Source organism: Coffea eugenioides, chromosome 5 (genome assembly GCF_003713205.1).
Source record: "Coffea eugenioides isolate CCC68of chromosome 5, Ceug_1.0, whole genome shotgun sequence".
NCBI classification, from domain to species: Eukaryota; Viridiplantae; Streptophyta; class Magnoliopsida; order Gentianales; family Rubiaceae; genus Coffea; species Coffea eugenioides.
The window spans coordinates 40142781-40154532 of record NC_040039.1 but is presented as its reverse complement, the minus strand read 5'-3'; the positions used below and the strand labels follow the sequence as shown (position 1 = coordinate 40154532).

Genomic DNA, 11752 nt, shown 5'->3' with positions numbered 1-11752 from the left:
TAGTTGTAAATAATGACCAAATTTTGAACTTGTTCTTCAACAAATGAGTATGAGTATGCAATTTTATTAACTTCAAATGGGTAACCCAATTAAACTTATTAACTAGTGGCTATTAAATGGATAAATTAGAACTACCTATTTAGACCTAATTAAATTAGACGTAAATTCCAATTCATTAGTAAGTAAATTTAAATCACTGCAAATTTATTAATTATACTCTACTTTTTGCAAAGGCATATTTAACTTTCTTTTCCTATTCTTTAATTTTTGTTAAATTTTATCCTACTTCCTCCCTTCTTTTCATCAAAGTTTTAATTAACTCATTAAGTGTTAATTGATTTCTTGCATTCACACCTAAATTATTTTGAGATTTTGTAGAGTGACAAAATTGAAACTCCTTATGACCACCACTATTGGTTCTTCTATTTAATTTTTTTATTATTTAGGTAAAAATTTATTTATTAATGCAATGTGTTCTTATTTTTGTTGATTACAATGATATCTTATTTTGTTACTCAAAGAATATGGGAGAAAAATAAAAAATTTTGTAGTGGATTGTAAATGGGTAAGATAACCAAAACCATGTAAAATTATATTCATTTAACCCACATAAATCACCCATTTTGATAGTTTCACCCCAACCCACAACTACAGCGCCCTTGACTTTATCCTTCCTAACCCTATACTCCTATCTTTATACTCCTTTTACTATTTAGGATTCATTACCTTACTTTTACCTTTCCTAGCCCTATACTCCAATCTTTCTATTCCTTTTATTATTTAGAATTCATTACCTCACTTTCCAAGTTTTTTTTTTCAAATAAAGAGTTAAAATTAGAGTCATCAAGGAAAAGTAATTTGGAATAACTTTGGTGAAATACTACTATTTTTTGTGACGATCATCCAAGGTAATTGCTTAAACAAATATTCGTTTTAAAATTTTTGATAAACACTCCAAAAAACAACCATCTAAATGCTGCTTTTATTAATTTAAAATTCATATAAAAATTTTGTTTTATGTTCACTTTCTGCTGTATGCGCTATATGCAAAATTATCCAGATGTAGTTTTGTGCATCTCAAAAATTATCTAGATGATGTTGTATGTCAGAATGTTTATTTCATTGGTTGGAATAATTGTTTAATAGGATAAGTTTAAGGCTAAAAACAAATTAATTTAGTTGCAATAGGTAAAATGGTTAAAGAATGGTTGTAATTGGATATGTTATCTAAATGTTTGACAAATCTATGTATATACCTGGAAGGAAAGTGCTAAAAATGTTACTATATAAATAATTAAAAAAAGTGACTAATCACATTATTCCTCAGATTTGACAAATCAACTTTTATTAATCAAGGAATAAAAAGGACTAAAGTGATAAAGTTGTAATGAGACTGATCAAATTATTCAAATTTATTTTCTTTACTTATAGAAGGAAGAAGAGGTTAAAGTCTGAAAACAAACTATAAATGATTTATTAAGCACTCATTTGAAGTGGGAAAGAAATTTAAATCTGAATTGTCATAGGATTAGTTGTAAATCACTATTTCAAACTTTTTAATTGAATTTAAAACAAATAAATAATCCAAAAAAAAGGTATGGGAGATTTGAAAGCCATCCAAGAGGCTTCCACTAAAACCTTCCCTGCAATACATATAGATATAGACAATCCAGTATAAGTTGTGGGAATAGGGTGCCCGTGTTGACAAAGTTCTATTAGATTGCTCTAGTTGCAACAATTGTCAGAAATTTAGCTTTGAAAGATTTCAAGTAGTAAATATGCTGGGACATCAAACCCTTTGTTCTTTGTTTACAATGAATGTGTATTTCCGTTATTTTTCCTACCAGGTATTAAACTTTAAAACATCCATTTGCTTGTCATACAAAATGAAAGAGCTGCAAGGCTTAATAGATGATTCCAGTATGTAAACAAATATATTAACTTTGAAGATAATCTCTTTAAGAATTCCCGGCATCAACGTGTAGAAGAACAATATTCTTGCTTCTTAAGTTGTTTATGGGCTGCTTAAGTTGTTTATGGCAATTTGAATTCTGATGTCACAATCTCTTCAACCTTCCAAGCAACACCTTTTTTTTGCGATTTTTACAGTCTTTTCTAGATGTCTTTGTTATCTAACCAACATAAGAAACCAAATTCAATAATTGGCAAGGTGATGCAGCCCAAACTTGACTCAAAGGCTCAGTCGAATTTCTTTCGTTTTGGTTTACCATAGGCTAGGGATCATAGCAAATAAAGAATATACCAGTTTAATGCAGTGAGTGAACTCCTCTATAAATTAAATTATCCCCTCATCCAACCACGGAAATTGAAAAACGGAAAAGCAAGTAACTTATTAGTTAAATATCAAGAAACGGGATAAAATGCTTAATTAACAACAATTTGCCAAAATACAACTGTTCGAAAAAGTTTAACTGCATAAAATGGAAATTGAAAGATTTCACTTGAAATGAGTGGAACAAAATTTGCTTAGCGGCCTATTCTGAAGTTCTTGTCGCCTCCCTATCCTTTGGTATCCTAAGACAAGATGTGTTGCTGCATTTGTCCAATTGCACTTTAACTCTATTCAAATTACACAGAATTGGATTTCTCAATCTGGTGTGCTAGCATGGATGAGACTTAAAAAAGTTTTTAGAAAACTTATTTGGTCATTTGAGCATAAAGCTATTCGCACTTAATTTTTATAATTCGAAATTTAAATTTAAATTTTCAATTTTGTCAAATGGCCCTTAGTTGTGCATACGATCACTGTGACATAATCTTCAACTAGCCACAATCCTAAATTTATAAACCACCAATTTTAACATCTTGTGACAATTAATCATTGACACCACATTAATATTTTTAATATTTCAAATGTTTAGATATCCCACAGAAGAAATGAAAAATAACTCATTCAAAATCCCAGAGTTAGTGGTCATTTTGAGTAAAGATTTTGAAATGCTACATAGCCAAAAATATGAGTATGCTTGTATTGGAAATTTAGAAAGATGACAAGTAAAGCCTCATGAATTAGAGACCATACATGATATTGAGTCTCATCTAATTAGATATTAGTCCTTGTTTTACTGTATGAGGGTTAATGGTCGTAATATTGTTGAGTTACCAGTTGGGCTAATTGTAATTATCATTAATAATAAAAAAAAGGAATTTAGGAAACCACATGATCTTGCATCTTGCGAGAAACATTAATAATTTCGACTTTGGTCGGTCAGTGCCGCCACCTGATCTTGCATCTTTCTGACACGTCCTCCAATTAGAGGTAGCGATTTGTCCCAAGTTCCAATGAGTTATCCATGCCTAAAGGGACTTTAGGTGGGATGAGTATTATAATTTTGATATTATTGTTGAAATGGAACTAATCTCATTTATATTCATTAATTGATGGGAATTTTTGAGAAATGCCTGGGTATCTATTAGGCCAAATATCTCACCAAAAAATTTCAACTTTGGTCAGTCAGTGCTGCCACATGATATTGCATCTTTCTCACACGGCCTCCAACCAACAAACGTTTCCAAAACCTTACCTGTTGTGCTCTTCCTTGCAACGCAATGGATTCATTCTCTAATTTTTCTACTTCCTCGATCCAACCAATGTTTAACCTCTGTTTTCCTCTTCTTTCGTCCTGATAGTTCAACTCTCTCGACTGGACCTGTCTCCTTTATGTCAGATGCTCTGCTGCTCGATGCCTTCAGATTCCTAGCCAGCAATTGTATATCAGATCCTAATTTAAAGTAACTTGTCCCCGTATTCATCGATGACTCTGCAGCCATTTTCTGTTGCCATGTCTTCCACCTTCTCTTTAAACTTGGCAAGCAAACGTATTATTTCAGCTATAGCCTTCGTAGTGATATGTATCACCATATCCGAAGCATATGTGTCATCTACTAAACACAGACCAAAGAATGCTCAGATGCACGAAAGTAATTTTGAAGGAATCACAATATTTTCAAGTGTGAAATCAATTGAAAAAGAAAATGTCGGCATTAAAAGTTTCTGTAAATTTATGTACCTTGAAATCTTTAAAGGGCAATGTCTTGAGAGGTAATTTGGTATTCTAGTGAATCGTAGCCTCTGAGAATCACAAGACTATGAAGAACTGATGATAAATTAGTAGGGGGGAAATGTAATTTTCTTTCCTAATTGACGTTGCCAAAATTATGTGAACCCGGGGGGGGGGGGGGGGGGTGAACTGAGAAAGTCCTGGGAAAAAACTAGCCAAGATCACATGTGAGTCCAAGTACTTCATAAAAATGAAGGACTATTAGTCTATTATCATAATTCTGATTGTCCAGCAAACTAATTCATTAATGAAAGGGCTCATATTAATACAATTTTTCATTAATGAAAGGGCACATATTAATACAATTTTAGCATCAAATTAGACTAGTCTGGTCCTTCGAAAAAAAAATTAGAGTAGTCTGGTGGCATAATCGAAATTAGAACTTTTTAATTAGTCAAAATATAACAAAAAATGGAATAAATTCTTATCTGCTTTGTGAGGATGAAGCGAGTTGAATCATTATATCAAATGAAACTCCTCAATGTAAAGATTTCACTAGCAAGAACCTTCTTTCTTTGGCCTGAAATGTGCTACGACTTGGGAAGACAAAAAAAACTTTAGAAAATCTTCTTTAAAAATATGGTTCTATGTTTCGTGCATATTTATCTGGGGAACTGGCTTGAATGTTTTCAAGCAACAAATTGACTTTTAGACGTCTCTATCATGAATAAAGTTGTGGCATTGCTAATTTCTATTTGCATAATATCTTGGAAAAAAATAGCTAGTTCATTTGTATGCGAGAGAACACTAGAGAAAAATTATGAAAATTGATGTTCTATTTTCTCTAGATGCTGAATTCTTTTTGTTTTCCATCGTCATGATTTGCTTCCTCTGTTTTATTTTTCTGAAGAAATTCTCCCATGCATTTTCTAACAATCATTCTATCTTAAAAACAGATAATCAATCCAACAAGTTGTTTAATGTGCAAGTCTTGATGACAATTGATCGGATTAGTTAAAATTGGAATTCGTAATTTTCCATGAATTTTTCGTTGGAAAATTACTGTAGCGATTTGATGTATGTGAGATAAAAAGATGATAGGGAAATGTGTTCACGGAAAACAAGGCCATTTTTGGATGGAAAATGGCTATCCAAACAAGCACAAAGAGGGATTTTTTTGGGGGGGGGGGGGGGGGGCTTACAGTCATCCCAAATCATTTTCTTTTACAAATCCTTTCTTCTCCGTCCTCTTCTGCTGCCAAGTCCCAAGTGAGTTATAAGAAGCGCCAAATACCAGGTGGCATTTTTTGTAAGAATGTTCCGTCAAAAACGTAATCTTACGATGTTAAAATTAAGAACTTCAAACAATGTCTTTATTATTTTGGGGTTTTCCCTCATAAAAGACTAAGAGCTGCTAGCCTTTTTCATCTTTTCCATAATACAAGTTTCAAGTTTGAATCTTTCATTAAATTAAATACAATTCCGAGTTCTGCCATTCTCAAAGCCTTATTTTACTCAATAATTTGACAAATTATTGTTGACTTTCGTTTTTGGTTCAAGTAATCAAATTTTTAGGAGGATTAAATTTAAAAAAAAAAAGATGATAAAAACAAATACACAAGCAAACCTTGTTTTCTTTTAAGGCTTTTGATCCAATTGTGCTTCCTGAAAATGACAATAACATAAAACACATCTAGGTATAGAAAAAACATCATCTAGATAGGAATAGAAAGCTAAACATGATGAAAAACAGCAACTGTAATACAGCTAAGGAAGAAGTATGTACTGAAAGGAAATTTGGCGCTGGTGGACAAGGCTTCAATTAACACTTGTTTTGCAACATCACCTCTCTCGCAGCAGCAATTTTGTGGCTACCTATTAACCTGAGAAACACAAAGCAAGAGAAAGCAAAATCATGGAAATTGCATTGCAATTCTACTTCCTTCCAACTTATTGTGGCTGTCAGTATGAAATTTGGAATTTAAACATTTGCAAACATATATACCCTGTTGCTTTATCTGGAAAGCCTCTTCAGAGGAACGGAAAAACAATCAACAGCAGGAAATGAAAAAAAAAAAAACATAGAGATCAGCTCATTCATAGAATAAACTAATAAAGACACTGAATTCAAAAACAAACAAGAAGAAAGAAACTGATAGCAAAATAAAATATTTAAATTTACATAAATAAGGGGAAAAAACCTTGAGCTCAATATGGAAAGTATTAATATCGATTCCTACACAATAGCAAATTCTCTGCTAGTGGAGAAGTAGATCATTTTGCCGGGGGGGGGGGGGGACCTCAAAAGAAAGGGAGGAAAACACATACATGAGAACCAGTCAGGATTTTGATCAAACAAATGGTCTTCAAATACCTCATCACTCTGTGGAAAAAAATGGGTCAAGGGCATTTTTGGCACTAGGATTGTCCCACTCTAATGATTCCCACCATTCTTTATCTCCGCTAATTTTACTAAGAGTGCTGGGAAGAGATGGTTGTCCATTGATGGTAGGAAGAAACAAAGGCAGCCTCTTTACCTTTGGACAACCAAACATTTCAATCTCTTCAATTGAAACAAAGGCTGCCTTGCAAATGTTCTTTAGTTGCGGCAGCCTATTCAAATGCAACAGCCTTAATTTTGGAAGGATGACGACAGTCAATTGGATGCCTTCTGCTGCTATCTCCTCCAGTCCTTCACAATCTTCAACTATTAACTCTTCGAGATTTTGAAGGTTCTGCAGCAACTGCACTGTGAATAGCTGCTTCATGTCATGACATCCATCAATCCAGAATATTTTAAGGGAAGAAAAGGTGCCAGCTGGAAGCAAATATGATGGTTCTGATTCTCCGTAAAAAAGACCAACCAGATTTGGCAACCTCCTGAGGCTTAGCGCTTCGAGATCACGGAGTGGACTAAAAGACGAGACTTCCAACTGATGACGTGGAGAAGCAAAGGACAATTGGCAGAGGAACTCTATTCCAACTAAATTCATAATTTCCAATTTAGATAAGTGGCTTAAATTTATAAAATTCTTAAAAACATCTGACAAGCACCTAATGCCCATGCCCTCACAATCCTCGATTATCAGACTTTCCATATCATCTGGCAGATAGTTCGATCCTCTACTTACACTGATGGAAATACAGTTCTTTTGGGTCCCCACAATAAATATTAAAACTCGGATACTCGGTTAAGATGTCGTTGACATAAACATGATAGCATTTTGGCCACCTAGTAATTTTATAGAAGTCTGTAAAAGACAAACATCCTATAAAACTTTCAAATTGGTTCAACACTTCTGGATCATTAACTTGTACCCTACCATAGGGTGGCAATAATAGCAGTTGAAGACGGTGAAGTTGGGAAAATGTCCCTTTTGGTATTATCTTTCGTTTTAAAGTCGGATACTCGTTCAAGTTAAGCCTTTCGAGGCTGACAAGTGACTCCCAACCTTCAGGAAAATCCTGAATGCGAGTTATAGATAGATCCAAATCCCTCAATTGCTTGAGCTTTCCCAGTGGTGGCACAAATCGGAGACCTCTACAATCCCTTAAAATCAAAGCAGTGAGATTCACCATGTCTGAAACACAATTAGGCAACTTTTTTATACCATAGCACTCAGATAGATTCAAAACTTTAAGTCCACACATGTGCCGAAAGAATGAATCTAGGATTTCTTTTATGGAAACCCGAGAAAGACGCAAGGTTGAGAGCTTAGGACAATTTGGTGACCAGTCTGGTGGAATTTCTATTCCTTTGGAATTTTGTGAATAGAAGGAAACTGCACGGAGATCTTGTGTCCACTCTTCTTGTTCCAGTGTTACTTTTGAATCTTCTTGTCCGAAGCTTTTCACCAAGAATCGTGGTACATCATCTCTACTGCTCTCTGGTTTGGAGTTTCCATGCGTGATCCTTAATGCCATGTCTCTGACCAAATCATGCATCTTCACACAGTCAACCCCTTCGAAATCTTTAATTTTTTCCAGCAAGCAAACTCTTATCAGTTTGTTTAACATCGTTTGACCTTCATCAAATGCTTTTGACCATGATTCCCGTTTTGACATCAGCTCTGCCCCAATAAACAGGCCTATTAGTTCCTTTCTTTTTATTTTCCAATCTTCCCGATAAAGACAGCAATACAAGAAGCAATTCCTTTCACATTTATTCAGGCGATTGAAACTCCATTCCAGGATGCGAAACACCCTTTTTTCCATCTTATCGTGCCCTACTGAACATGCTTTCAAGTCTTCCAATGCATTTCTCCACTCACAGATGTCTCTCACACCTCTCATGCTCCCAGCCACTGTGACAATACCAAGAGGCAAGCTATCACACCTTTTCGCAACGGACTTGGCAATATCTTTCAAACCTCCATCAAGCGAGGTCTCGCTGCCGAGTATACGCTTGAACAAACCCCAAGCTTTCTTTGTGTCCAAAGTTTTCAACTCAAAAGTGCGATGGCATTGCATCTGGTTGCACACTTCTTCTGAGCGTGTAGTCAAAATCAGTCTGCAATTTTTTGCATCAATCCCTAAGCTGTTTAAACGAAATTCTTCCCAAACATCATCCAACATGAGCACTACCATTTCCTCCATTTCCTCGAATGCGTCGCGCAACCTACGTGCCCTTACTTTTTCATCATCCACGTGTGACAGATCAAGCCTTAGGCGTTTAGCAACGTCACCTTGCAGCCTTTTGATGCTAAAATCTTGGGAGACAGAAATCCAATAAACCTTGAATTGAGAATTCTCAAGGAGATGATTATGGATGTGTTCCGCCAATGTAGTCTTACCCACGCCTCCCATCCCCCATATCCCAATCCTTAAGATCTCGTTGGTGTCCAACCATGCCGGGATTGTTTCCAGACCTTTGCGAAACATTTCTCCAAATAATTCTGTTGTCTCTCGTGGCTCACCTCTGCTCTCAGAAGCCTCAAGGCAAAGCTCACCAAAATGACCACTATCACTTTGCACCATTAGTTGCTCTACAATCTCGTCCATTTTCTCCACTCTTTTCCCACTGCTAATTGCATTTTCTAGAAATCCTCCCTCTTGTATGCTCGTTTTCAATGCAACGAATTCATTCTCTATTTTGGCTACCTCATCAAACCAATTCTCAACCTCCCTTTTCCTTTTCTTAGTACCTGATCTTTCTGCAACTTCCACTTTCGACTCGAAGTCAATTTTCCTGTTGCGTAATCTTTGCAACTTCGTTTCGAGAGACCTTAGATTATCAACCAAATAGAAATACTTACTTCCTCTGTCGAATGCCAAATTCCCAAGTGCCTCCATTAATTTTCCAGTGAGCTCCATTACCTATCAATTGACAAGAAAATCTCTAAAAATTCCAGTTATCTACCAATAATGTTGTTCAATAAAGGCAGCATATAGTAATCGTGATGTTCCTTTGGCGGAGGGGGGTGGCGGGGGGAGAGGAGGAGAAGGGGAAAGGAAGGGAGGAGAGGGGTGGCAGGAAGTGGCGGAGGTAACGGGGAAGGGGAAGGGGGAAGGAAGAAGAAGAAGAAGAAGAAGAAGAAGAAGAAGAAGAAAGAAAAGAACAAGGCAAGAAAGAACAAGAAAAAGAAAAAGAAGAAGAAAGAGAATGAGAAAAGGAAAGAAAAAAAGAAAAGGGAAAAAAAAATTTCACCTTACAAAAACTTCTACAAAATTTTTTCAAAAACTTCTACAGTGCACTATAATAAAATTTTAGACAAACTCCCAAAAAACTCAGGTTCCAAACAAGTCCTTAGTTTGACAAATTTGAACCCGTTTAGTAAACTAAACAATTAGCCGATTAATGTTGGATTCTACGTAATGGTATCCTCAACTTTTAGAAATATTATCAGAATTTTCCTTTTGCATTTATTTTTGAAATATTAAGATGAAAAAGACTTTTCTCATATTCAACTATTTATCAAATACAAGTCCAATCATATCATAACTTTTTTGAGCTGAATGAAATGTTCATGAAGTATACATGATGTTATTAAGCAGAAATATTCCAGTATATAGGCACAAGTGGTTCTTCTCACTAATATAATTTTTCATTTTCTTATTTGTGGCAAATGGTATCTTAATTACTTTTTTTAAAATTTTTTTGATAAGTAAATTTTAGGTCAAACTGGTCTGTATGTCGAATTACTCACCAGTAGTCACCACTCTTTGCTTCTCATTCCACAAATAGCAAGAGTCCAAATGACAAAATAGTCCAATTAAAGACCTCATAGAAGTCAAGAATTTATTGCTTAATAAAGTTCATAACACAATAGGTAAGTAGGAAAAGAAAAATCTTCCTCAGTCAATCAATATTTATTCTTCCCATTGGCAAAAATACAATATTTACTACAATATGTGGAGAAATATCAATGTGATATGAAGACCCATGTAAATTGCATGAAAACCCACTTCATTAGTGTTTCAAATACATTATGTCTCAAATACATTATTTTAAAAAAGGAGAAAGAGGATGAAGAATAAGAAAAAAGTGTCTCAAAACTTGAAAGGAAGGATGTTAATAAACATGGAGTGCTCTAATACCTTCCCATTTGATAGGGAAGAAGAGCACATAAGCACGTAATCGTCCAATTAGGTGGACTTAATTAAGCATGTTAATAAATGAATCCGGATCCGGTTCTAGACTCGACAAGGTCCGATGAATTTAAATATCAATTTACTCTTAAATACCCATCGTGTACCTAGATCCAATTTTGATGGTTTTGAGATCCCGATTTGGATCAGCTCATTCTGCCCAAGAATCGGCCCCACTACAGCCCTTTGTTTAGATCCAGGAAAACCATAAGGTCCTATTACTAGCCAATTTCATATTACTCTACAAATTTGCAAACGTATAATTAATTTAGGTACATCAAACGTATAATCACTTTCGATATTCAAGCTTTTGACCATTATCTCATTAATATGTCAGACGAATTTTTGCTAATTGACTATTCTATTTTTCCTATTAATATTACTCTATTTCATTTGGCCCTTGAAGACATTTTTAAACTAAAAAATTTTCTTGTTGTTTTTAGGGAACTGTATATCTGAATTAATCAGGGAGAAGGGGATCTTCATGATCGTTGATTATAAAGTATAACATCATGGTAAGCTCTGGAATTACTCTATGTATTGAAAGGGCGAAAAAAAAGTGATCAAGATTTTTGGGCCTTAGAAATCTAAATATACAACTACAAAAATTTACAAAATCAAGGTTGAATGTAACTTGAAATGAGAATAAGTTATCTTCAAGAAGTTGAGAACTACAAAACTATGCCAAAATATAAAAGTTTGTATTATATTTCGATCATTGCACCATTGATTTTGTGGTGTAAATTTATCCCACTTGATGCGGCTAACTATTTTTTTTTAGTGCATGATTCATCTGTTTAAAAATTTCATCAGGAAAATGCATGTTCTTTGTTTGTCCCAAAACAAAAAAGAAAAGAAGAGCTATGCACGAAAACCTACTTCATTAGCCTTTGGATTAGATACCTTGTGTAATTTTTTATTTCATTAATTTTAATTTTGAGTACATCAAATTAAAGATCTAAACGAAATAGGTAATAGGAGCTGTACTCTAAAAAATGTCAGGATAAAAATGGCTCAAACACTTTTTTTTCTCCAAAAAAAGAAGAAGAAGAAAATGTCCTCAAAACATCCTACCCAGATAAAAATGTGTCAACAATTTTCCTTTTTTTTTTTTTTTGCTTTTTTGGAAAAAAAAATTGAAA

General features: G+C 34.4%; 1 protein-coding gene across 1 annotated transcript; it reads right to left on the bottom strand.

Annotated features, from left to right (window-relative positions):
* Positions 1–7145: 7145 nt before the first annotated feature.
* On the bottom strand, positions 7146–9335 carry LOC113771634 (probable disease resistance protein At4g27220). The gene has a single exon (XM_027316206.1). The coding sequence runs from the start codon at positions 9333–9335 to the stop codon at positions 7146–7148; it is 2190 nt and encodes a 729-aa protein (XP_027172007.1).
* Between the last annotated feature and the right edge of the window lie 2417 nt (positions 9336–11752).

What these genes read in the sequence shown, in the direction of transcription:
- LOC113771634 (XM_027316206.1), bottom strand. Translation starts at nt 9,335, where the DNA reads ATGGAGCTCACTGGAAAATTAATGGAGGCACTTGGGAATTTGGCATTC.